Here is a 27,721-nt window from a genome sequence, read left to right as displayed (position 1 = left end):
GCGAGCGGCAGGTAATCCACCCACGTCGCAGGCTGTTGATTGGCATAGCATCTCAGGTACTGCTGCATGATGGCATTGACCCTCTCCGCTTGCCCGTTGGTCTGCGGGTGTCTCGCTGATGTCAGGTTGATTTTGACGTTCAGGAAGCCCATCAGCTTCTGCCAGAAATTCGAGATGAACTGGCGACCGCGGTCGGACAGTATAGACCGCGGCAGCCCGTGCACTTTGAACACGTGATCTATGAACAGTTTGGCTGTTTGTTCTGCCGTGGCCACCTTCGCACACGGTATGAAGTGTGCCATCTTGGTGAACAAGTCCACCACCACTAGTACAGCCGTCTTGCCTCTCGAGCTGGGTAGATCCGTGACAAAGTCCAGGGCCACCCTCTCCCACGGTTCAAACGGCGTTTGCAGCGGTTCGAGCAGTCCCGCCGGTGGTTTGTGCACCGGCTTGGCCCTCTGGCAGGTGTCGCACCTCGCGACGTAGTCCGCGACTTCCCCTCTCAGTCTGGGCCACCAAAAGTCCCTTGCGACTAATTCCACCGTTTTTTCCGTGCCAAAGTGCCCGGCCGTGGGTGCGTCGTGCAACTGCTGCAGTACCTTGGCGCGAAGTTCATCTCCCGGCACGTAGATGGCCCCTTTACGTAAGAGCAAGCCGTCCCGTATCTGGAACTCGTCGCTCTTCGCCGTGCCCTTGTGCACCTCGGCCATCTTCGCCTGCGCGAATGAGTCGTCCTGCAACGCCCGCCGCACCGCATCCAGGTCTACTGTGGCTGAAGCGCACGCCCACGCTGTTGGCGCGAAGATGTGCATGGCTGCCGCTGGCGTCGCCTCTTCGAGGTATTGCGGTTTTCGGGACAGTGCATCCGCCATGATGTTGGTGTCGCCTGGGACGTACTCTATTCGGAAATCGAAGTCAGCAAAGAACTCCGCCCAACGTATCTGCCTCTGGTTCAGGAACTTCGCCGTGCGCCAGTGCTCCAGATTCTTGTGGTCCGTGCAGACCTGCACCGTGTGCTTGGCGCCGATCAGGAAGTGCCTCCATGCTTTGAATGCTGCATGAATGGCAAGCAACTCCCTGTCCCAGATGGTGTAGTTCTGCTCCGACTTGCTGAGCTTTCTGGAGTAGAACGCTCCCGGTCTCCAGACCCCCTGTGGGTCCCTCTGCAGCAGGACAGCTCCCACTGCTCTATCGGACGCGTCTGTCTCTACCCGCATCGGTCTGCTGGGGTCGATATGCAGCAGTTGCTCTTCCGACGCGAAGAGACGCTTGAGTGCCTGAAAGGACTGCTCTGCCTGCTCCGTCCAGATGAATTTCTTTTTCTTGGAGCTTAGCGTGTCCGTAATAGCCGCCGTCTGCATCGCGAACCCTTTGATAAACTTGCGATAGAAGTTGGCGAAGCCGACAAACCGCTGGACCTCCTTCCGGTTGCGCGGGCTCTTCCAATCCAACACCGCTCGCACCTTGGCGCTGTCCATGGCTAGCCCCTTGTCTGACAACTTGTAACCCAAGAAATCCACCTCCGTCGTGTCGAACTGGCACTTCTCCAGTTTGGCATACAGTCTATGCTGCTGCAACCTCTCCAGCACCTCCCGAACATCCTGGTCATGCGCTTGCTGCGACTCGGAGAATATCAGGATGTCATCCAGAAAGCAGACGCACTTCTTGTAGAGGAGTCCCGCCAACACATGATGCATGAAAGCTTGAAAAACGTGGGAGCCATTTTGCAATCCAAACGGCATCACTCTGTACTCGTAGGTTCCCAGAGGCGTGAACATGGCTGTCTTCCACTCATCGCCCTCCCTCATGCGGATGAGATTGTACGCCCCTCGCAGGTCCAACTTGGTAAACACGCGTCCCTTGCGCACCGTCGCCAGTAGGTCGTCAATCCTGGGCATGGGGAAATCAGAGGGCTTGGTCATCTTGTTCAAGAGGCGAAAATCCACCACCAGCCTTTTTTGGGGCGTGTCCTTCTTCTTCACAAAGAAAACAGGACTGCCCCCTACTGCCCTGGACTCCCGGATGAAACCGCGCTCCAAATTGTGATCTATGAACTGTTTGAGTTCCTGTAGTTCATCCTCCGACATGGAATACAGCCTCCCCTTCGGTAGCGTCGCCCCTGGTAGGAGGTCAATCTTGCAGTCATATTGCCTGTGCGGTGGTAACTTGTCTGCCTCCTTCTCGCAGAAGACCTCCAGAAAGTCTGCATATTTGTGGGGGACTGCTTGCAACGTTCCCAACTGCAGTTGTGATTCCTCCTCCTCTCCCTCCTGTTCGGGCAGGATGCAGTGTTCTGCGCAGTAAGAGGAGCCGAAGATCAGCTGTCGCTGGTACCAAGCCAGTGTCGGACTGTGCCTGTCCAGCCAACTCATGCCCAACACAATGGGTGTGTCCGACAGGCGGGTGACGTTAAAACTGATGACTTCCCTGTGGTTGCCAAGGCGCATCACCATTGGCGGCGTTTGCTTCACCACCTGCCCCCCCAGCAACTCTCTACCATCCACTGTGACGACTTGCAGGGGCAGAGTGGCCGGTAATAGCTGTATAGCGTGCTGCTCCACAAAATCCTGTGCTATAAAGTCTGCGTTGCTTCCAGAATCCACAGAAAGCGGCACTTCGATAGTGACGCCATCGGGCAGCTGGAGAGATGCTGTGAGTTGCACTACTGGTTTGGGTGGGAGGGGGTCCGTGGGTTGCAAGATTGCTGGGGACTGCTTCAGTGATGCGTCTGGCTGGGCCCCAGTGCCTCTGTCTCCAGCCAGACATCGTCGTTTCCCTGCTGTTGTTCGCTGTGTTGCGTGGCCGCTTTCACCATTGCGGAGGCTGCAGTGTGCTTGGAGCTCCTCTGGGGACACTCTTTCGCCAAGTGTTGAGAGCTGTCGCATATATAACACTTCCTGGTCCCTCTAGGAGGTTTAGTCTTGACTGCCGCCGGTGCAGGGTTTCTGGTAGCTGACTGAGCCCTGGCGCCTCCCACCTCCATAGGTTCCACTCCCCCTCCTGGCGGAGGTGTGGATTGCACACGCGCAGCTTCCCTGGGAACGAAAGAGAAACTTCTCGCTGCTTCGCGCCCTCCACGTCCTTCGTCTCTGCACCATGGACGTTCTTCCAGCCTCACCCCCACAGTCAGCGCCCTTTGGACCACCTCCTGCGTGCTCCGGGGCCTCTCCCCCCTCGCAATTTCGTCTTTAACAGCACTGCTCAAACCTTCCCAGAAGAGGTCTCTGACTGGGGGCGAATCCCGGTCCCATTCTAAGGCACTGACCAGCGCAAAAAAGCGGGCGTGATACTGGCGTACGCTCGCCCTCCCTTGTTTCAGTCCATGAATCTCCCGTCGGGCAAGATCCACGTCAATGGTAGATAAAAAGCACGCATCCATCGCTTTGATAAAGGCATCTGCATTCTGAAGCGCCGGATCTTTATCCCTCCACAAATTGCGTAGCCACGCTTTCGCATCCCCATGCAAATGGGATAGTATAAACCCCACTTTCTCTTCCTCATCCCTAAAGTCTTTCGCCAGCAGTTGCAGTGCGCACATTACGTCTGCTCGAAAATTGGGGTACTGTTGTAAATTCCCATCGAAGTGAGCCACAAGCCCTCCTGCTCTCCGTGCCAACCCAACCCCCTCTGGTCTGGGTCCTGGCTGCCCATGCTTAACCAATGCTTCAAACCTGGCGTGGAGATCTCTGTAGGCGGCTGCCGCATCCTCCTCCCTTTTCTTGGATGCCTGTACCTCCGCGTTCAATTGGGTCACTGCCTGTTGCAGCGCTGAAATTTTCTCTGCTTCCGTCATCTCTGCCAACCGTTGTGAGCTCGCTCCCAAACACCAATTTCCTCCTCTCGCTGCTTCTGCCTCCGCTGCGAGGTATCAGGTGTCCGAAGCTTTAAAGAGACGGGTCTTACTGTCAGGGCTGCCACTCAGTCCCAGCTCACATAGGACCACGCTAGCCAGCGTTCAGGTTAAAAGAGTCTTTATTGGATTACAGGTTCCATTTCCAAACTGCAATGTGCAGCCCTACTTCTTCTAGGTCAGACCGGCGAAGACCCGTCTGAGTCTCCGCCTCTAGCACACCAGCTTAATACCCTAGCCTTGCTCCACCTCCTGCGCCTTTCCCTCCGTCTCTGGGTCCTTCTGCCCCCCGGGGTCTCCTTTTTCCTACTCTCTTCTGACGCGGACCCCCCTGACCCTTCCGCCTCCTTGCGGCGGGCTTTGGGACCTGGTTCACTCTCTGGGCTGCTTACTGCGCCAGCTTCCGCTACATTTGAACTTGGCGCGCGCGCCCAACTCTCAACCTTCCTCTTGATCGTTTCGTCGCTCCCCGAGGTGGGCGTGACTACTCCTGACTCATGCCCTCCCTCCTTCTGAAAGCCTCCGGAACCCGATATCTGGTCCCCTTTCTCCCCGCTGTTCCCGTCTGGGTACGTGGGTCCCGATCTCCAACTGCTGCTCTCTGATTCCTCTCTGGACCCTTCTTCCTGGGATGTCCCCCTGCTTTCCCCCCTTGCTCTGACTGCTGGCGCTCCCTTCTGGGAATCCTCGGACTCACTGGATAAGCTCGGCGATCTCGGTTCGTCATCCCCACTCATCTTTCCTTCGTATTCCTCCCCCTCGCTCTCTGTCTCCTCCCTTCTCTGCGTCTCTGCTTCTGAACCCCTGACAATTGCGAACAGGAGACTTGCTGACAGTTAGTTCAGTAAGAGAGATACATTGTGGCCAGCTTCCTCTGCTGTTGCCAAGAGGGAAAGTTACTGTAAAGTAACAAAAATTGGAATTGTTTATTGACTGAGTTTAAAAGAGTTTTTTCTGGACTATTGCAACTGTTGCCCCCTAGAGGGAGATTTTGATACTGCTAAATTGTTACCAGGGGAATTTTCCACTTGTGAAGACAAACTGCGTAGCTGGGACTGACCTTGGCTTCTCTATTGTTTAAGTGTTATGGCAGATGGGAGAGAAAAAGTAGATTCACAATTCCCAGACAAAACAGCAAGGTCTGGGAAGATCTGGCCTTCCTACTTCATCAGTGACTGTACCATCACAACCTAAACCTAGTGGAATGTCATCAGAAGATACTCTGGCGGCTGCTTTGGCCAAGACTAATGAATCTTTGGAGAAAATAAAAGGGCTGAAGAGACAAATAAAAGGGTCGAAGAGACAAAGGTGATAGTCGATGAGACAAAATCGAAGGTAAATGCAGCAACTACTAAAATTGACCTAAATACAGAAAGTTTAAACAGTTTGGGACAAAAGGTGAACACCAACACGGAATCTATTCAGAAACAGCTGCAGGAATCAACTTTGACCCGACAGACAGCAGAGGAAGCCAAGAAGAAAGCTGATGCCGTGGAATTCAAGACAACCCAATTGGAAACAGAGAAAGTCCCAGATTTGGAGAGGCAAATTAAGGAACAGAAACACTTTCTATGACTGAATTAAAAGAAAAACAGACAAATTTAAGGATTAGAGCAGTACAGTGGTGCCTCACAAGACGAAATTAATTCGTTCCACAAGTTTTTTCTTCTTGCGAGTTTTTCGTCTTGCGAAGCACGGTTTCCCATAGGAATGCATTGAAAATCAATCAATGTGTTCCTATGGAGACCGTCCGGGGACAGAGGGGACCTGTTTTAAAGCAAGGGAAGGGGCAGCGGGGAGAATCGCTTCTCCCCGTTGCCGCCCCTTGGTTCAAAAGGGGTCCAGGGAGAGAGGGGAAGGCGCACGCGCGCCTTCCCCTCTGTCCCCTCTTTTGAAGCAAGGGGCGGAGGGGAGAAGATCGCTTCTCCCCGTTGCCGCCCCTTGGTTCAAAAGGGGTCCGGGGACAGAGGGGAAGGCGCGCGCGCGCCTTCCCCTCTGTCCCCGGAGATTGCGGGGCTGGCAACGGGGAGAAGCGATCTTCTCCCCGCCGCCCCTTGCTTCAAAAGAGGTCCGGGGTGCGGGGGCAAGCTTCGTTTTGCGAAGCAAGCCCAAAGGGAAATTCGTCTTGCGAAGCAACTCGAAAACGAAAAAAGCTTTCATCTTGCGAGTTTTTCATTTCGCGAGGCTTTTGTCTTGCGGGGCACCACTGTACCCGAATTGGAGAAGGGCAGTTTGATAGACTTTTTGACACAGGAATTTGCAGAGTTTTGGAAGTCGGATTTGAAACAAGAAGATTTTAAAATCGTGAGGGCCTTCAGACTGGGAAGAGGAGGAAAGAAGTTCAAAATAAGAGATTGTCTGATTACTCTCCTATCTAAGGAAGAGAGAGATAAAAATTTTGGGATTGCACTTTCAGACTCCTTTGATAATTCTGCAGTCAAGAGTGGAAATCTTTAAAGATGTACCGAAACATCTTTTGGATCTTAGGTCCAACTTTGGAGATTTGGTTGCCCTTCTGAGAAGGAACAAAATTATCTTCAGGTGGGAATTCCCTCAAGGAAGGAAGATAAAAATAAGATCAGTGGAGGAAAAAGACAAGTTTTTGAGAGACCACGGAGAAGATCTGCAGAAAGAACTTGGAAAAGAGCCAGGAGCTTTGGACAGAAGTTCACCAAAAAGAGGGTAACCGACACCATTGACAGAATTAAAACAAGTACTGGGTGCCGAAGGAGGAGTAGCCGAGTAACTACATCATGGCACTGCAAGTATTAAGCTGGAATGTGAATGGACTCAACTCCCCGGAAAAGAGACGGAGAGTCTTTCATATATTAAAAAAAGAACAATTGGACTTGATTTGTTTACAAGAAACACATGTGATAAGGCTACATAGGAAGATTCTAAGTAATAAAAGATTAGGACATGAATTTATCTCATCAGATAAAGTAAAGAAAAGAGGAGTAGTACTTTATGCAAAGGAGAGCCTATCACGGAAATTCTTATTTAAAGATGATCAAGGAAGATTTGTTGCAATTGAAATTCAATCACAAGGAGAGAAATTTTTGATATTAGGTACAGTGGTACCCCGCAAGACGAACGCCTCGCAAGACGGAAAACCCGCTAGATGAAAGGGTTTTCCATTTTGGAGGCGCTTCGCAAAACGAATTTCCCTATGGGCTTGCTTCGCAAGACGACAGCCCATAGGGAAATCTCCAGGACAGCGGGGAAGCGCAGCGCGTCTTCCCCACTGTCCTCGGACCTCCTCCCGCCGCCCGGCTTCGGAACGAATCTCCGATGCCGGGCGGGGGGGGACGCCTCCTCCCGCCGCCCGGCATCGGAACGAATCTCCGATGCCAGGCGGGGGGGGACGCCTCCTCCCGCCGCCCGGCATCGGAACGAATCTCCGATGCCGGGCGGGGGGGACGCCTCCTCCCGCCGCCCGGCATCGGAACGAATCTCCGATGCCGGGCGGGGGGGGGGAACGCCTCCTCCCGCCGCCCGGCATCGGAACGAATCTCTGATGCCGGGCGGCGGGGGGGAACACCTCCTCCCGCCGCCCGGCATCGGAACGAAGCTCCGATGCCGGGCAGGGGGGCGGGGACACCTTCTCCCGCCGCCCAGCTTCGGATGGCTTTCCTGAAGACTTGGGGTGGGAGGAGGGTTTTCCTTCCCACCGCCAACATTCAGAATGCTGTTCTGAATGTTGGCGGTGGGGAGGAAAAACCCTCCTCCCACGCAAGCCCCGGGAACAGAGGGAAAGCGCTGCGCTCCTTCCCCTCTGTTCCCGTACCTGTCCTGAAGGCTTGCGGTGGGGAGAAAAGCCCTTCTCCGCACCGCCAGCCTGGCAAGCGGTTTCCCTAGGAACGCATTAATTGATTTTCAATGCATTCCTATGGGAAACCGTGCTTCGCAAGACGAAAAACTCGCAAGAAGAAAAAACTTGCGGAACGAATTAATTTCGTCTTGTGAGGCACCACTGTATTTATGCACCAAATGAGGGGAAATCGGAATTTTTTAAGAAGCTACACGAGATTCTGATGGACTATTTGGACTATAAAATGATTTTGATGGGAGACATGAATGGAGTAGTGTCTACTAATATGGACAAGGCACAGAGACAGGTAGTAACAAAAGATGGTAGACTACCAAAGACTTTCTTTGATATGACTGACAATATGGACTTAGTTGATATTTGGAGAACTAAGAACCCCATGGGAAGAGAAGGAACTTTCCATTCTGAGGCCAAAATGACATGGACAAGAATCAAACAAATTTGGGTAACTAGGGGGCTGGCTCCGAAGACTAGAAAAGTGGAAATTTGTCCTAAAACCTGCTCCGACCACAATGCGGTGAAGATGGAAATGAAACTAATACCAATTGGTTCCTTTAGATGGAGGATGAATGACACTTTGTTTAGGAATGAAGAAGTGACTAAAAAGGCTCAAAAGAACTTGAGAGACTATTTTGAGATAAATTTGAACACCACAGTTGAAAAAAGAGTAATCTGGGACGCAAGTAAAGCAGTCATGAGAGGGAGAATGCAGAATGCAATTAAGAAAAAAATTCAAAATGAAAAAAGGATAAAATTCTGGAGAAAATAAAGGAAGGAGAAAAGAGACTGAAAGCAAAACCGAAATCACAGGAGATCCTGAAAGAGATAAAGTTATATCAAGTACAATACACGAAATTGATCAATCAGGAAATTGAATGGAAGATCAAACAGATGAGACAAAAGACATTTGAATCGGCAAATAAATGTGGGAAATTGCTGGCTTGGCAAATGAAAAAAAGACAAAAGCTTAATACTATCACCAATTTGGAAGTGGATGGAAAGATTATACAGAATCCAGTGGAGATTAGGAAGTGCTTTCAGAGGTATTTTAAACATCTATATACGCAGGAGACCCAGAAAGAAATGGACATTGACTGATTTTTGAAAACAAATGGATTACAAAAAATCTCTCAAGAAAATAAGCTAATGCTGAATTATAAAATAACAGACCAGGAGGTTGAAGGAGCCATTCAGAACATGCAATTGGGCAAATCCCCAGGGCCAGACGGTTTGACCGCAAGATATTACAGATCTTTAAAAGAATGGTTAGTACGGCCTTTAAAAGATGTTTGTAATGAAATATTGGAAGGGAAAAAGGCACCAGAGTCGTGGAAGGAAGCATATATCACACTTATACCGAAAACAGAGTCTGAGAAGACACAGCTTAAGAACTACCGCCCTATATCATTGCTCAATGTGGATTACAAATTTTTTGCTGATATTATGGCTAAAAGGTTAAGAAAGATACTGGTAGAAGAAATCCATAAAGATCAAGCGGGCTTTCTCCCGGGGAGACACTTGTCTGACAATACGAGGAATATAATTAACATTTTAGAAAAATTACAAGTGAAGATCAATACAAAAGCAGTTTTGATTTTTGTGGACGCGGAGAAAGCCTTTGACAATATTTCTTGGAGTTTTATGAAGAAAAATTTACAGGGAATGGGGGTAGGCCAAGGTTTTGAAAACGGTATAGGTGCAATTTATTCAGAACAAAAAGCTAAATTGATTGTGAATAACGTAGTTACAGAAGAGTTTAAGATTGAGAAAGGAACACGACAGGGGTGCCCAATCTCTCCATTGCTCTTTATATCGGTCCTGGAGGTTTTGCTAAATATGATTAGAAAGGACCAATTGGTTAAAGGCATACAAGTCGGAGCTAAACAGTACAAATTGAAAGCATTTGCGGATGATTTGGTATTGACATTACAGGAGCCAGAATCTAGTACTAAAAGAGTATTGGAATTGATTCAAGAATTTGGTCAACTAGCAGGTTTCAAGTTGAATAAGCTGAAAACTAAGGTTTTAGAGAAAAATCTAACACGGATTGAGAGAGAGAGAGAGAGAGAGGTTTCAGAAAGAGACATGATTAACATTGGTTAAGAAAGTGAAATACCTTGGGGTTAATATGACTGCTAAGAATGTGAACCTTTTTAAAGATAATTATGAAAAATGTTGGATGGAAGTGAAAAAAGATCTAGAAATATGGTCAAATTTGAAGCTTTCATTGCTAGGCCAAATCGCAGCGATAAAAATGAATGTATTGCCAAGAATGTTGTTCTTGTTTCAATCATTGCAAATTTTGGATAAAATGGACTGTTTCAAGAAGTGGCAGAGAGATATTTCTAGATTTGTCTGGCAGGGCAAGAAGCCCAGAATAAAATTCAAAATATTAACTGATGCAAAAGAAAGAGGTGGATTTGGCCTGCCAGACCTCAAACTTTACTATGAATCAGCCGCTTTTTGCTGGCTGAAAGAATGGCTACTTCTTGAGAACACAGACATTTTGGATTTAGAAGGTTTTAATAACGTATTTGGGTGGCATGCATATCTGTGGTATGATAAGGTCAAAGCGCATAAAGCATTTAAAAACCATATTGTCAGGAAAGCTTTGTTTAATGTTTGGATAAGATACAAGGATCTGCTTGAAAACAAAACTCCTAGGTGGTTGTCACCATTGGAAGCTAAGGCTCTGAAAAAGCTCAATATGGAGGCCAATTGGCCGAAATATTGGGAGATATTGGAACAAGAAGGAGACAGATTAAAGCTGCAGAGAAAAACTAAAAAACAAAGTACGGGATTGGCTTCATTATTATCAAATAATGGAGGTTTATAATTTGGATAAGAAAATTGGGTTTCAGGTGGAGAAATCAAAATTGGAAACAGAATTGTTAGATCCAAAAACTAAGAATTTGTCGAGAATGTATAACTTGCTGTTGAAATGGAATACTCAGGATGAAACGGTGAAATCAGTTATGATTAAATGGGCTCAAGATGTTGGACATAACATCATGATGGCTGACTGGGAACAGTTATGGACCACAGGTATTAGGTTTACGGCATGTAATGCCTTAAGAGAGAATATAATGAAAATGATATACAGGTGGTACATAACACCAGTCAAGCTTGCAAAAATCTATCATTTGCCCGATAATAAATGTTGGAAATGTAAAGAGACTGAAGGTACATTCTTTCACCTTTGGTGGACGTGCCCAAGGATTAAGGCTTTCTGGGAGATGATCTATAATGAAATGAAAAAGGTATTTAAATATACCTTCCAGAAGAAACCAGAGGCCTTTCTCCTGGGCATGGTCGGCCAATTGGTGCCAAAGAAGGATAGAACTTTTTTTATGTATGCAACAACAGCAGCAAGAATACTCATCGCAAAATACTGGAAGACACAAGATTTACCCACTCGGGAAGAATGGCAGATGAAAGTAATGGACTATATGGAACTGGCGGAGATAACTGGCAGAATCCGAGACCGAGGTGAAGAGTTGGTGGAAGAAGATTGGAAAAAAATTATTTACAGAAACACTGCAAGATCCAGGAATGCTAGAAGGATGTTGGAGTGAAACAATGTGGTTTTAGCAGAAATGATATAAAAGATTAGGTAAAAATTGATTTTTTAAGTGGTGAAACGAGAATGTAAAATTATAGTACACTAAGATAAATTATTAGGATAAAAACCAAGCGGAAAGGATTTGCTGAAATACTTAATTGAACTAGAATACAAAAAAGGGAGGTGTGAGGAGGTCAGGGAAACAAGTAAATGAAAGATAAGACATGGAAAGATGGAATTGTTTTTAATTGTTTATATTTTCTTGTATTTTGTATTTTCTGCTCTCCTTTTTTTTCCTTTCCTTTTTCTTTTTTTTGTGTAACTTCTTTGAAACTCTAATAAATATTATTTTTTTTAAAAAAAGATGACAGGCTTCCACAGGTCTCACCAGGCCAGAAAGGGTGTGAGTACCAGTAAACGGCACTGGCAAGTCTGGCTATATGCTTAACCCCACAGAGCAAGAACCAGCAGATCAAAGCATAGCCCAACCTTACCCATCATCACGTGTCCAGTTCTAGGAACCATCTTGCCCTTGGACTCCTCCCTGCACAGAAAACGCATTGGCAAATGTAAATGGACAGTGTTCAAGCTCATGGAAGCACCAACAGAGCAAAATTTCCCTTCTTGCAAAGTTTGCTCACAAATCACATTAATTCAAGAAATCCCCTCCCATTTTATCCTAAGTGTTCAAACATTACGGCCATGATAGTTCACATGCTATTTTGTTGCTCCAGTTCCTTCCCTTTGGGCTAATAGGCTGCATTTGAAGACTAATTTTGCCCCTGGGATGGTGATGGGGAGCAGTCCTGCTTGGGGGAAACTTCTGGAAAATGGCACATGAAGAAAAACAGCCTCTTTCGCCAGAGATTCCAAACCAGCAGCTAAGAGAGACAGAAAGCATTCGGATTGCCAGAAACGTTCATGGAGTGGGTGTTGTCTGCCTCTCACCTGCATTCAGGGCTGACCCACAAACGCCCTCATGTCAAGGAAAGTGTGTCCAGAACCCTCTGCCCCTGGAGTCGCACCAGAAACAGGACTTACTGTTGAGAGTTCATGTTTCAAGGCAAAACTATCCAATTATCACTTTCTGGAACTATTTGAGAACTGGAACAGAGGCATCTTTGGAAATTCATCTTTATCTAAATTTTGCTAATGCAATTTCTACTACTGCCAAACTTTACATGTCTACCTAGAAGTAAGCCCCATCGAGCTCAGTGGGACTTACTCACAAGTAAGTGGGTATCCGATTGCAGCCTAAATAGCACTACCTTGGACAAGCATAACTTCTCATTTTCAAATTAAGTTCGTTAGTGATTACCATAGACCAGGGGTTGGCAAGGCTTACTGGGCATGGGCTGGATCACTCCTGCGGAGATCCTCCGTGGGCAGGGCCGGCACAGCGTGATGCCAGGAGAATCCTGGAATTAGCCAATCACGTGGGGCCCATTATGTAAATAATGTATATAAAGCAGACATTCTGGGGGAAACTCCATTCCTCCTCACCACTATGAGCTGAATAAAGAGCATGAAATCCACTCTTGACTCCAAGTATATTTCACTGGCAATGAAAGTGGGATCCCGCTGAGCTGACCGCCACACACAGCACTGCAGCACCGCCACCTGCTGCGTCCCTGCCTTGCACCGTGTATCCAGGCTTCAGTTCTGGGCCCCAAGGAATTCAGCATGGCAACCAACAGCAGCTTCTCGCTGTTCAACCCAGCATCCGGAGACTGGGAAGCGTATGCCTCCCGTTTCACCCTCCTCCTAGAAGCCAAAGGGGTCACCACTGAAGAAGACGCCAAAAAGAGAGTCAAAATAAAAAAATTCATTCCAGTAGCACCTTAAAGACCAACTAAGTTAGTTCTTGGTATGAGCTTTCGTGTGCATGCACACTTCTTCAGATACACTGAAACAGAAGTTGCCAGATCCTTCTATATAGTGAGAAGGTGGGGAGGGGTGTTACTCAGAAGGGTGGTGGGAATGAGAGATTGGCAGATAGCTGAGATGAGCCTGTTGACGACTCTTAACGACTGCAATAGGTCTTCCAGGAGAAGGCAAGGGGTGAGAAGGTGAGAAATGGCTTAGTCATGTATAATGAGATAAGAATCCAATGTCTTTGTTCAAACCAGGTCTCTCCATGGTTTTGAGTTTGGTAATGAGTTGCAATTCAGCAGCTTCTCTTTCCAGTCTATTTCTGAAATTCCTTTGTAGTAAAACAGCTACTTTGAGATCTTGTATAGAATGTCCTGGGAGATTGAAGTGTTCTCCTACTGGTTCTGAGTAATACCCCTCCCCACCTTCTCACTATATAGAAGGATCTGGCAACTTCTGTTTCAGTGTATCTGAAGAAGTGTGCATGCACACGAAAGCTCATACCAAGAACTAACTTAGTTAGTCTTTAAGGTGCTACTGGAAGGAATTTTTTTATTTTGTTTTTTTTTTTTATAAAAATTTTTATTTGGTTTTCTGCTTTTATATAAACAAGACACACACAAAGAAAAGACACAAGACAAAAACATGTATAAAATCAGCAAATCCCCATTTCATAACCTTGTTCCCTGACTTCCCCCCACCCCCCCCTCGTGCATCCCAGTTCCCAAGATTATATCAGCAAGTTGGTGTTTCTCCTCTTAACCATCTTATTCATCTTATTATCTCTTTTATAATAAAAATTGATTTTCCTAAGTTGGACTTAAGTTCTCTTCCATCGATTTTCATTTTGTCTTAATTAAGAGTCATATTAACCAAACCTAAAAGTCTTAAGAGTTTTTAAGAATCTCCTCTTCCCTCCCTCCCATCCCCGGTTTTTGTCCCTTCCCAATAAAAATCCAAAGTCAAGATTCTCAGCCTGGGTTCCTCACGTCCGAGGCTTTCAAGTCTCTTTCAGTCCCTCTCCGCCGGTCTTGTTGGTAGTCCTTTATGTCAGTCGTCGAGTCTGGAAAAAGTTCTTTCACCATCAAAGTGTATTCTCTTCCCACAAGGAGATTTGAAAGTAACTGCTGAAAAATTTCCACAAAGCCTATATCTTCAGAATCAAAGTCCAAACGGAGGCCCCAATCATATTTCTTTATTTTAAGTTCCTGTATTCCATATTGTCCCAGGACCTCCTCCTTCTTCTTCTGTGTCTTTCGCAGACTTGTGGTAGATATGTTCCCAGCATCTCCTTGCTTGTGTTCCACAGATGTCAGCTTTTGGTCGTTACTTCCCAAGGTTACTTCTTCTTTTTCTTGTTGTTTAGTCTCTTTCACCTCTGTAGATATTGTTTCCCATTCAGCTGTGGATTCTTTCTCATTCAGGTCCTCAATACAGAGAGCAGAGTTGCCTGTTCCCAAGGTCATAGTCACAAGTTGTTTATTCATGACCAAGCTCTGCTCTTGTAAGATTCCCACCAATTGAAACATCCTTTCGATTTCCACTAGTAACTTTCCTTCCACAGCCATTGTATCCATTGTAGTTTCACAGAATTCCCCCTAGGGGGAATCTGGTTACTTATTAGTCTTTTCTCCAACAGTCCTTTAACTAATTATTATTACTTTGTTTCCAGCAATTTTAGCTCAATTGTAACTCGTCTTAGTCCAGAGGGATCTTAGATAGCGATTTTTCCACTTTAAACCGCCCGTTTGACAGCTTTGACAGCTGTCAAACTCCGCAGCTCTTACACAGGCACAAAGGCAGGACGTTCCCGAGCCCGGGAGGGGGGGTTGTTTAAAACAAAAAGATGGTCTCCAAAACTCCACTCTCCAGCACAAAATTTCCTTTAGCTAAATCTTGAAAGTTAGTGTCCTTTTTAACTCACCCCACCAAGGGTAGGCTCTCCAGCTTAGCTCTTATGTCGTTGCTTAGATCGTCTGCAGGGGGGGGTGCGGACTTCCTTTTAGCACACCCCCCGGTCGTCTCCAATTCAGGGTAAATTTTTTAAAGTCCCAATCCGTCTTACTCACGGGTGATTCTTTCAGTCCAAATTTTCAAGGAAGGAAGTCAGCGCTCTCTGGTCATGGCTCGCGGCTTCGCTCCACCGAGGTAGCGATCGACTCTCAGTGCCACGCCACCCCCGTATCCTCTCCGCAGCCTTTAAAAAGGCTCTTTGTGAATCAGGGGGGGCGCTTAAGGCACCCGCCGAGTCTTCAGTCCGCAGGCATCCGCGCCTGCGGTTTTTAAGGGTCCCCGCGTCGCCGGCGCGGCAAAGACCCGTCCTCGGTAGAGCCGATTCCCTCCGCAGCTCGGAGGGAATCCGCCATTTCCAGATCGCGTCAACCCGGAAGTCAGGAATTTTTTTATTTTGACTATGGCAGACCAACACGGCTACCTACCTGTAACCAAAAAGAGGGTCATATTCTTAAGCGTCTGAGGAGAGGAGACATTCAAAATCGCCTGGGCTCTCCTTGCGCCTGAAGACGTCGCTACTGTTCCTTACAAAACAATAATGGAACGGCTGAAGGGGCACTTCTCGCCGCAGCCCTCGGTGGTGGCTTGTTGAAATGCCTTCTATGCAAAGCGGCAAGCCCCTGGGAAACCATAACTGGGTTTGTGACCTCGCTCCGCCAAGCCGCCCAGTTCTGCAACTTCACAGAGTTGGAGAACATGCTTCATGACTGCCTCGTCGGTGGCCTGAAGGATGAGAAGCTGCAATGACGCCTCTACGCCAAGAAGGACCTAACGTTCCAGGTTGCTCTGGAGGAGGCCCTGGCAACTGAAGCTGCCGAGAGGACATCGCAAGAGGCACAGCCGAGCCTGCCACCCCAATCGAGGGTCCACCACAAAAACTTCGCCGACGACTCAGGATCTGACAGGGAGGAGGTGCACCAAGTTCTGGGGCGCACTCAAGCAAGCGCACAGACCACAGCTGCCTCGACAAGAAGGAGGGAACTGTGCAAGCTGCGGGGAGAGTCATGAGAGGAGGACCTGCCGTTTCCGCAACTCAGAGTGCAGACAGTGCAGAAAATTGGGACACATTGCCTGGGTGTGTTGGGCTTGGCCCACCCGACGCCAGGCATCGGATGACCGATCCAAGAGCCCAGGTCCCAGGGCCCAACGCACCAAGGCAACTCACAGAGATCACGGACTGCCAGGTATACCAGTTGCCCCACCCCAATGTAGAGAAAATTTATGTAGAGGTACAGATAGAGGGGGCCCCGTGCCGCATGGAGCTTGACACGGGATCAACTCTATCCACAATCTTGGCAAGGAGCTTAAGAAAACTGTGCCCTACTGGGGGTCCCAAACTCAGGCCGGCCCCATTCACCCTCCGGGACTTCCGGGTCTTGGCACACTTCGATGAGAGGCTGCCGGTGGTGCTAGCCTTACCCTACGGAATCGGCGCTGTCCTGGGACACCAGCTCCCGGATGGAAGAGAGGTGACGGTAGCATACTTTTCCCAGACACTCGCCGCAGCCAAGCGGAACTACTCGCAAATTGACAATGAGGGTCTGGCAATCGTGAAGGGAGTAAAAAAAATCCATGATTTCTTGTATGGGCAGCCCCTTACCATGGTGACTGACCACAAGCTGTTGCTTGGTTTGTTTGCCCCCGAAAAGCAGACCCCCCAAGTGCCAAGTCTCCTCGCGTCCTCAGGTGGTCAATTTTCCTTGCCGGCTACCAGTATACACTGATTCACCGCCCTGGGAAGGCGATAGGCCACACGGACGCCCTCAGCAGGCTACCACTACCGGAAACAGGCCCCAACCCAGCACCCGCGCAAGAGGTTATGAGCCTGGATCTGCTTCCCGACCGCCCCATTCAGGCACAAAAAGTTGCGCACCATTCCAAGAAAGATAAGGTCATCTCCCGGGTCCTGGACTGGGTGTGGAGGGGATGGCCCAGCAGCAGCCCCGGGCCAGAATTCGCCAGCTACACAACCCGCAAACATGAACTGTCAGCCCACAAGAGGTGCCTGTTATGGGGAAACAGCATTGTCGTTCCCCATCCCCTCCACAAAAGGGTCCTCACAGCCCTACATGAGACACACCCAGGGGTAGTGAGAATGAAGGCCCTCTCCAGGAGTTATGTGTGGTGGCCAGGGATTGACAGAGAGATAGAGGACGGGGTCAAACACTGCCAGGCCTGCCAAGAATCCCACCCAGATCCCCCAAGGGCCCCAGTCCAGTCCTGGGTGTCTGCCTGAGCACCATGGTCACGCCTGCACGCCTGCACGCCTGCACGTGGACTTCGCTGGCCCCTTTCAGGGGAAAACAGTCTTCATAGTGGTGGACTCCTACACCAAATGGCTGGAAGTCGCACTGGTACCGTCCACTTTTATGTCCGCAGCCATCCGGGTACTACGCAGGCTGTTTGCAACCCATGGGCTCCCTGACACTCTCGTCTCAGACAACAGAACCGCATTTATGTCAGGAGAATTGCAGACCTTCACAGCGCAGAACGCCATCCGCCACATCCACTCGGTGCCATTCCACCCTGCCACCAATGGCCAAGCAGAGTGCATGGTGTGGACCACCAAGGACACCCTCCGCCGCATGACGCAAGGGGATTGGGAATACCACATTGCCACATTCCTTCTAGAACACGACAGCACCCCCAGCTCAACGACTGGCCAGAGCCCCGCTGAACTATTAATGAGCTGGCGCCTTGCAATCAGACTGAACCGTCTTCACCCCAACAGAGCTCAGGATGAGGTGGTGGTTGGGGAAGGCAGGAACCCCCGGACTTTCGTGGCCCAGGACCCAGCGTAAACAAAGAATTTTGGGGCAGGCCTGGAATGGGTACTTGCCACAGTCACCGGGGTCACTGGCCCCGTGTCGTACGAGGTGCTAACGGAGAGAGGGGCTATGCTGCCACTGCCACTGCCACCAGCTACAGCAACGATTCCAGGGAGAAAACCAGGAGGAGGACAGGTCAGAGGAGTCCCAAGGGAACAGTGGGGCAGTGAGGCCCGTAGAACAGGAAGGGCCAGCAGGGGAGGCAGAATCAGTAAATACAGAGAGGACCCGCGAGGCCGAAAGGACACCGGAACCAGAGCCACGACTGAGCGAGCCGGTTGCGCCAGACCAAACGGCCCCACTGCAGCCAGCATCCTTGGAAAACGAGCCAGAACCCGAACCCCTGACCAGGGAACACCCCAGGCCGCAACACACACATAGGCAGCCGGCGTACCTTGAGGACTATGAATGCAACCTCCTGGGCAGGACTGGAACTTAGAGGGGAGGAGTTCAATAGGATCCAAAATGCAGCAGTCTGACTGGTCCTAGAACAATAGGATCCAGAATGCAGCAGTCTGATTGGTCCACATGAGCCACCCAATCCAGCTCCAGGTGGAAGTTAATCTGCAACCTGATTGGCCTACAGGAGAATCCCGGAATTAGCCAATCACGTGGGGCCCATTGTGTAAATATTGTATATAAAGCAGACATTCTGGGGGAAACTGCATTCCTCCTCACCACTATGAGCTGAGCATGAAATCCACTCTTGTCTCCGAGTATATTTCAGCTGCCAAAAGGTCAGCAGCCAGATGAGAAAGTCAGGATGGCACCTTCTGCAGAATCAATTTAGCTCCATTAGATGCTCAATTTCCCTGCTTTTCACAGAAGAGCAGTGAGCTGCCAGGGAAGCAGGAGAACTGCAGTCATCCCTGGGGAGAGATGCTCCAATGAGGTCGGGTTGCAATCAATAGGGACATATCTTGTGAAGCAGGGCAGGGAGAAGCCCTTAAACCATGATCTGAATACTTCACCCTTTTCTAGATGACTCTGTGCAACCCAATGGCCAGGCTTCCCTTATCGTAAGGTGACGGAGGGCAGAAGGACTCCTTCTTGCAGAGGAAATTAAACTACGGAGTTGGCATGAGCAAAGAAGTCAGGAAGGCTGACTGTTATGGGATAGCTCCATAAAACACACCCACTGCAACTGTGATACATTACACAAATAGGGAAGTGTTGATTTATGCAGTTTCACAATTTTATTTTGAAACAAAATTAAAAAATTCCTTCCAGTAGCACCTTAGAGACCAACTAAGTTTGTTATTGGTATGAGCTTCCGTGTGCATGCACACTTCTTCAGATACCTGCCAACCTAGCAATTCGAAAGCACGTCAAAGTGCAAGTAGATAAATAGGTACCACTCCAACGGAAAGATAAATGGCATTTCCGTGTGCTGCTCTGGTTCGCCAGAAGCGGCTTAGTCATGCTGGCCACATGACCCGGAAGCTGTACGCCGGCTCCCTCGGCCAATAAAGCGAGATGAGCACCGCAACCCCAGAGTCGTCCACAACTGGACCTAACGGTCAGGGGTCCCTTTACCTTTACCTTTAAGGTGCTACTGGAAGGATTTTTTTTTACTTTGTTTTGACTATGACAAACCAACACAGCTACCTACCTGTAACTAATTTTATTTTGTTATGCTGCAGAATCTGGAAGTATGTGTATTTTGTATTACAATACTTTAAAAATATTAGATGTTACAGGAAAGCACAGAGGTAATAGGAAAATGAAGAATCGTTGAGGGCTTTATTTTGTATCTTTCTCACATCCTCTGAAATTCTTGTGCAGAGCTGCCCTCTTTTCCACGTATCAGGAAGACCAATCCTATCCTTCTGCTACAAGCCATTATGTCAGGACTAACATCAGCACCACACAGGTGCCGTCCTATGGCCAACTAGTGGCAGAGCCATCACCTCAGTCGCTGCAGAAACCAAAGCAAGTGTAGCAAAGACAACAGAGAGTCCCTTCCTGACGACGAGGTCCCTGCATACCAAGCAAGCCTCCATTAGCCTTCTATGGAAGACACCAACGGACATGTGGCAATGGCACAATGCCAGAATGACATCACCCTTCCCAGCTCACATCCTGTATTCCCTTCTTACATATAAGGCGCAAGCACATTCCCAGGAATGGGCAACAGGACCTCCCACATCAGAGGCCTCCCATGACCCTCTGGCCACTTCCCTTCTTTGGGAAAATTGCCTGTTTATTCCTACCTTCTACTTCCTCTATTTAACCTGCTCTAGGACCACAGGAGGACTTGAACACTTATCCTGCAGCTGCCAAGTTGACTCAGGAGCCATCAGTGAGGGATCTTGCTCCCAGCTTCTTTGGAATCTCAAGTGTGTAATGTCTACCAGGCCATCCTTAATCATGTGCTTGTTAATATAATCAAAGAACTCTTATTAATATACCGTAATCGGAGTACTGAGGCAGAAGCTACTTTTGCAGAAGCCATGCTGATTCTTCTTCAGCAAAGGTTTGTTCTATATACTTAATATATATATATTTTAAAATGCACCCCTTATTTTCAACTTTGGGGGGAGCAAAGTTTGTACTCCTTTTTGTTCTCTTTATTTGGACAATACTTCCATTTTCTGAAAGACCTTTTACAGGGGCTGCAAACAGCTTCCTTGACTACACTGACATCTTTGATATATACTGCAGCTAAGTTTCTTTTATCATTGTTTTGAAAAACCTGCAAGCATCCTGGAGAAAATGTGACACTTTTGAAAAACCACACAGAAGAAATACAAATAACCTACAGGATAACCAGACATAAACAATAAAGAGGTTCTTACCAGTTGTAGAAGAGGGAATTTGGGGTGGTGTGGCTTGTCATACACCTGTCCCAAACCCCTCTTTCATATAACTGTTCTAAGCAGAAGGCCCAGATTTCCTTCTCCTTTGCACATGAGAACTGTAACCAATGCCCCCTCCCCCCGGCCCCAAATATAACCCCATCAGACTTTACTGGGTCAGTCCCAATTTTGATGCCATTCCATGTTTTCATGAATGAATCACTTTAATAAAGGAGGAGCCAAGACATTATTATAAGTTATTATAAAATATAAAATAAGCATGGGGATGGAGTTGACAGGCAAAAAAACCATATTTATCATAGAATGAAGAATTGGAATGGCAATAAGATAAGATTAAATTAAACTGAAAAAGAACAGGACTGATTTATTACTTATAGATGAGAATCAAATACATAAATATAGCATGGAGGCTAAACAGTTCAGCAAAAAAAGTTGCCAAGAAGGATTTAAAGCTTATGGCACATAATAAAATGAACATCCTTTACAGTTTACTTGATAAAATCCTGCCTGCCATTTGAGCAGTATTTAATTATTATTTTAGCATTTCCAACTACTTTCCACTTAAATGTCTACAAGACAGCTCACAACAATATATACACTAAAAACAATGGGTAAGCACAGAAAACAAAATTTAGAGCAGCTGAGAGTGCTAAGCAGCATCCAAGCCGCCTTCCTGCCCTTGGGGGTCACTGAATGGGCCCCTGCTTCACAGGTGAAGGTTTTTTGGGGGGGTCACAAATAAGCTTTTTCATTCTGTGCCTTCACTGTGAGGAGGGAGTTTCACCCTGGGTGGGGCTGGTGAATCTTTCTCCCTGAAGAAATGGGAAAAGCACCCCTGGAAGAAAAGCCTTGCCTCCAGCTGGGTTCCTTCACTTGGTTCAAAGGACGCCTCTGACGCCTCCTCATCCCCCAGCAAATGGGGCCCTTCTCCAGCAGAGCCCAGCCCAACGCCTCCTCTCTGGGGTGCAAGCCCTCCCTGGATGATCCCTGCCGCCGTTCCAGGGGGCTTGAAATGCAGCCTTTCCGAGGGATGGGCTGCGCCAGGGCAAAGAAGAGTACAAGCCAGCTGTCCCAAGGCAGCCTCTTCTGCAGATGCTCTTCTGTGACTGTCGGGCATTAAGAGTCACAGCACCAGCAGCTCAGGCCACAAGGGAAGAGAGTTGTGCAACCCAGTAAGAGATGCCCACTCACTGCAGGGAACCCTTAAAGGCACAAGCAGGAAGAAGCCCACAAAGCACACCAATGTCTATTATCACAAATGGGGGAAGCCCTACTTACCCCTTCTGCCAGCCCCCTTTGGCTCAGGTCATGGACTGGTGATGAGCCAGGAAGAAGACATGAAGAAAGGGCTTCCCGCCAGACCTGCCTGGCTCACCGTGAGGCCCTCCCTTTGCACAGGGCTTTCTTCTTGCAAGAAACTAAACAGGGGGGGGGGGAGCCTGAAGCAACACACACAGGGATGCAGCCTGGAAGGGAAGGAAGAGCTGCCTGCAGAATCCCCAGTGACTGCCTGGCACCGTGAAGTCAGCAGCCCCAGGGAGGGGGAGCCCAGGCAGGCGGAGGTGGAAAAAGCAGCAGGCACCTCCTTGGGTCAGGTGGAGGAAAATAAGAAAAAGGCTCTTCCTGCTTTATCTAAGCCCAAACGGCTGGGCACTGACTGGCCAAGGGGCTTTGGACCACTTTAACATCACAGAAAGCCCTGGGTGAGCAGGCTGAATTATTCGGCTCCTGGTAGACTCAGCTTTAAAGACTGCTGCCAAGAGCCCCAGTGTGGAGAGGATCCTTTTAGAAAAGATTGGATGAAGCCTGCCACTGCTCTTTCCCTGCCCTCTTGTCCTCTGCAGAGAGACAGCTGCTCCTCTGGGCTCTTCTCAGTCTCAGCTGCATTTATGGCTCCTGTGGGCCCGCCCTGAACCTCAGAAGCATTACAGGCTAAGTGAGATTTCAAAGGGCAGAAGACCATTAGTGAAGTTGCATCCTCAGAAAGTGACTGGGGGGCAGAAAATAGCTGCTCCATGGGAGAAGATAAGTGAATCAGTCTCCCTGAAAATTAGCAGCACAGGCTGAAATTCGGGGTGGAGGGACCATGAGGGCGGGGTTGCTTAACCCTTTCCATCCTGAAAAGAGCAGCCTTCTGGCTTAAAAGGGGAAATAACAGCGGCAGCTGGTGGATGCTGGACCTGGTAGGGCAACTAGGAGGTCATATAGGCATGGGTGGTGGAAAGGGGAAAGTTGCCACCCAGAACTGTTAACAAGGGTCACCATAAATGCCCAGAGCTATGAGAAAAGGTCCTCCTGCTTCTTCACTTCTAGACCTACTTTCCAGAATAAGGAGTAACATTGTGGGACATTTATTGGATCTGGGAGAACAGGGTAAAAGCCACGGCTTGGCCCTCAAGTGAGGCCTTTGGCCAGTCATTGTCTCTCAGCCTCACCTACCACACAGGGTCATTGTGAGGATAACATGGGAAATGGGAAACCAGGAGGGCCACCTTGAGCACTTTGGAGGAAAGGTGGGCTATAAGGAGAAAGGAGTCATAGAATCATAGAATTGTAACGTGGGAGGGGATCCCAAGCAGCTCAGCTGGTCCAACCCTCTGTGATGCAGGCATCTCAACTACAGGAGAGCCCACAACCTCTAAACAGTACCACCAGAAAACTCTTCCGGATGTTCAGTTGGACTCTCCTTTCTTGTATAGAGCATTGCAACAATCTATTCTGGAAGTTACCAGAGCATGGCGTCACCACAGCCATGTCTTTCTAAAAGGGGTGAGAGATGGTGAAGCAGTCAGAGCTCGAAAAAGGCCCTCCTAGTCACCAAGGCCACCAGCTGAATCCAGCAACATCCCCAAGCTGCGAATCTGTTCCATCCATGACCGGATGTCTCTCCACTTCCTGGGACACTAAAGACCTCCATCTTTTCAGGATTCAGCTTCAACATATTGCCCACATCCAGGACATCAATGCCTCCAAGCACTGGTCTGATTTGTTTGCACAAAGTCTGCAGAGAGTTTGTCCACCTTTGGTGCCCACCCAGCACTCAACTCTCACCTGTGGTTCCTAGAAGCTGTCGGCACGAGACAGCGGACACACCCCGGGAAACGGCATTGACTGGCCAGCTGAAGCAGTTGAGGGGAGTTGAGGGGTCTGAAACCCTTGGTGAGTTAGGGATTTCCATGAAGGCCAAGAGAGGACCCAACAGTCAAGAAGGTGGTTTCTGCACATGCTGTAGAAGGAAGTGAGGAGCAGATGGGGCTTGTCAACCTGGGAAGGGAGCCCATCTAGGAGAAAGAACACTCTGACCTTAAACCTTTGCTGCCTTGCAGGACATCTCCAGGAGAAGAAACGCTCAGGGGTCAACCCTACACAAAACTGGAGCGGAGGCCCTAAGATGGTTAGATGGCTCCCTGTACGCCTCCTTCCAGCAACCCCTGCAGTCCACCTGGTGCCAAACATCTTGCTCCGCTTTCCTTTGGGCCCCATCAGCGAGGCTGAGAGAGGGGGTTTGCCATCCGGGCAGCCCAGGACCTCCAGACACTGTCCCCATGCTTGCACCCCAGGGAGGTCGCACTCCCTTGTCTCTCCAGACAGATGGATGCCAACAACATTCTGATTGGTTTGCAGGGAGGTCAGATCCTGCCTTGAGCAACTATTACCCCGCACTTTCCAGGGCATTTTCTCCTCCATCTCCTTACTGCAAAAAGCCTGATTTTGAGGGGAAGGGGGTTTGTTGTTGTTTGTTGTTGTTGCCTGCAGTCAACTTCCACTGTGCCGGGATGTGGGTGAATTCCACCCCAAACCAGCAACCATCTGGCTGTGCCTGTGAAACGTGGGCATGAAGCCGGGTACCAGCTTGGGCGCTTCCTGGGATTTTCTTTCAGGTTCAGGAGCAGAAGCCCCGGGAAGAGGCCGAGCGGGGTAAGAGGCCACCATCCCCGCGCGCCCCTCTCGGGATCCCCCTCGCGCGCGGGCGCAGCAAAGAGCCTCCGCGGAAAGGGAGCGCGCAGCAGCCCGAGAAGAAGAGGCGGGCGGGGGAGGGGAAGTGCCGCTGGCAATGACCATTGTACCACACGACCCTCCGGGCGGCGCCAGGCCGAGGCTGCCCAAGGCCGCCCGCTTCCTCCCCGGGGCGCCCTCTGCCCTTGAGCAAGGCCCCAGGCCCCCGGGGCAGCGCTGTCTGGCCCGCTGCGCGCTGGAGCTGCGCCGCCCCAGGCCGCCGCCGCCGCCTTCCCTCCGCGGCCGGGCACCCTCCGGCGCGCCGCGACCCCGAGCCGCCTCCCCGCGACGGCGCGTACCTGCTCCCTCCGGGATGCCGTCGCCGAGCCGCGCGCTCCCGGAGCCGCCTCCAGCTGACCCGCGCGCAGCCGCGGCGCCGTCTCGGCGGAAGGAAGGGGCTGCCGCAAGGAGGACCGCGAAAGGAGCGCATCTCTTGCGAGAGACAGAGGAAACCTTCGGAGCAGCCGCAGAAAAGGAGCCGGGCCTTTGCCAGGTCGGCGGGATGCGAAGCGCCTTGCGCTGCCTCCGTCCCGGGGCGCCTCCAGAAAGAAGTTTCCTGGGCCAGCAGCCACGTGAGGGCATGAAAATACAAAAAACAAACAAAACACATTTATGGTTTTGGTTTTTGGTACATTTAATACGATTTCCCACCTGAGAAGTAAAAAATAACCATTTTACATCTGCAGCCACTGCTGGTATAGAAGCTTGCCAGCACATTTGTCTGTGGGAGAATCATGGCATCAGAGAATGGTAGAATTGGAAGGGACCCTGCGGGTCATCTAGTCCAACCCCCTGCGATGCCTCCAGCTCAATCTCAGCTCAAGCGACCCTGACGGAGGGCCATCCAGCCTCTGCTTCCAGGAAGGGGAGTCCACCACCTTCCATCCCACTGTTAAACAACCCTTACAGACAAAAAGTTCTTCCTGATGTTGAGTCGGAATCTCATTTCTTGTAACTTGAAGCCATGGGTTCAAGTCCTAGAGAAGGAGAAAACAAGCATGTTCCCTCTTCCATGTGACAGCCCTTCAGATACAGTATTGGAAGGTGGCTCTCCTATCTCCTCTCAGTCTCCTCCAGGCTGAGCATGTCCAGCTCCTTCAACCGTTCCTCATCAGGCTTGATCATCTTGGTCGCCCTTCTCTACATACGTTCCAGCTTGTCAACATCCATGGGTGTAAGGGGGGGAGGGGCAGCTGCCCCTCATCAAGTAAATAAATAAAAATACTGAATTAACTGAACAATTGTGTCACAGATAACTCGGTTCTGCCCCCTCCCAACATAAATCCTGGCTACACCCATGTAGCAGCCTTCTTAAATTGTGGTGTCCAGAACTGAACACAGTATTCCAGGTGTGGTCTGACCAAGGCAGAATCGAGTGGTACTATTACTTCCCTTGAGCTGGACACTTCATTTCTGTTGATGCAGCCTAGAATAGCATTTGCTTCTTTTGCTGCTGTATCACACTGTGGACTCATGTTCAGCTTGTAGTCCACCAAGACCCCAAGGTCCTTTTCACATATACTGCTAGTCAGCCAGGTGTCCCCTGGCTGCCCCACTAGACCCCCCGCCCCCCGCATGGCATTATTGTGAGAAGTGACCATGGCTTGCTCTCCTTTTGCCAAGTTTCAACAAGGGGGGGCAGGGGGCACATTCCTGTTTCACTTCAGGTGGCAAAGTGGAGTGGGCAGGCCCTGGAGGCATGGGAGGAGACAGAGGAGCCTGGGAGATGTGGCTCAGTAGATTGTGCTCCTTTTCTTCGCATTGCAGTGTCTTGGATTCTCAGGCCACGTTCCTACATGTGACTTTTCTGAGCATTCTAAACCTTTCCCAGTATAGCCTGGGATTATTTAGTAGGTGATGCTGGGGACTGGAACTGGGAATTCCACCGTCTGCAGACAAAATGGGGAGATCCTCCTGGAAGGCATGGACAGTGAAGAGGTAGCTTTGATGCCTTCAGTCCCAACCACTAGGTCAGGGGTCAGCAACATTTTTCAGCCCTGGGCCGGTCCACTGTCCCTCAGACCTTGTGGAGGGCCAGACTATATATTTTTTTTGGGGGGGGGGAATGAACGAATTCCTATGCCCCACAAATAACCCAGAGATGCATTTTAAATAAAAGGACACATTCTACTCAAGTAAAAACACGCTTATTCCCGTCCCGTCCCTGGGCCAGATTGAGAAGGTGATTCAGCCGCATCCGGCCCACGGGCCTTAGGTTGCCTACCCCTGTACTAGGTATTCTGCACCCTACTTTCGTCCATGGATCTGTTCGGGTGGAGACGTTAAAGCCGTATCTGGGGTGTATATGGGGAGTTAGCGGAGGGCTAGGGCCTGTGGTGGGGACACCTTGTGCTCCTTCTGCAACAGTTTGCCCACCTTGGATCCCCATTCTGCACGCAGCTCCTAGAAGCGTCTGCAGCCACAGCAGCCACACCCCGGGACGGCTCCCTTGTCCCCGTTGTCTCTCGAAGGAGGACAGCAAATCCCTCTTCATCTCGGATGATGAACTGCTTCTCCTACTAAACCTTTACTGCCACCTAGCGGCTGACTCTGTTATGTAAGCAGACATGTTCAGAATTGGGCTATTATTTTATCATTAAAAACTTTGTAATAAGATTAATAAACATTTTAGATTCAGACGACATCTACTGAAGGACATGCACAACTCAGTTAGATGTTAGAGGCAAAGGAGACCATTTTCCAACTTTCTCTCCTTCTGTCTGTCTGTCTGTCTGTCTCTGTCCCTTTGGGTTGAGTTACTACCCTGTTTCAAATATTCCTATTCATGTCAAGGTTTAATTTATTAATTGATATCTCAACTTTATGTATAGAGTACAATCAATGAGGCTTACAACATATAAGATACAAACACAGTAAAGCATTAAAAAACAATCAGAAGGAATGATTATGGATGGACTCTATGGGGCTGCCTTTGAGTCTTCTGCTAGTGCA

At 49.3% G+C, this 27,721-nt stretch overlaps 1 protein-coding gene across 4 annotated transcripts in view; it reads right to left on the bottom strand.

The window, feature by feature from the left end:
* The window catches only part of PDE4DIP (phosphodiesterase 4D interacting protein), a 127,734-nt gene extending 102,647 nt beyond the window's left edge, over window positions 1-25,087 (bottom strand). For 2 of the 4 annotated variants that reach the window (XM_081193269.1, XM_081193273.1), the window contains exons 1-2: window positions 25,069-25,085; window positions 11,736-11,785 (exon numbers count right to left, since the gene is read on the bottom strand). In XM_081193269.1, coding sequence (XP_081049395.1) covers window positions 11,736-11,766 — 31 coding nt within the window. In that variant the 5' untranslated portion in view covers window positions 11,767-11,785; window positions 25,069-25,085. Of the gene's footprint in view, window positions 1-11,735; window positions 11,786-25,068 lie in introns of all 4 variants that reach the window. The other 2 variants (XM_081193271.1, XM_081193272.1) reach the window with 2 other exon arrangements.
* Window positions 25,088-27,721: the final 2,634 nt, after the last annotated feature.

The sequence above is a fragment of the Podarcis bocagei genome, assembly GCF_964188305.1.
Source record: "Podarcis bocagei genome assembly, chromosome: 5".
NCBI lineage: Eukaryota > Metazoa > Chordata > Lepidosauria > Squamata > Lacertidae > Podarcis > Podarcis bocagei.
The sequence above is the reverse complement of the archived record's forward strand: the minus strand, read 5'-3'. Positions and strand labels throughout refer to the sequence as shown.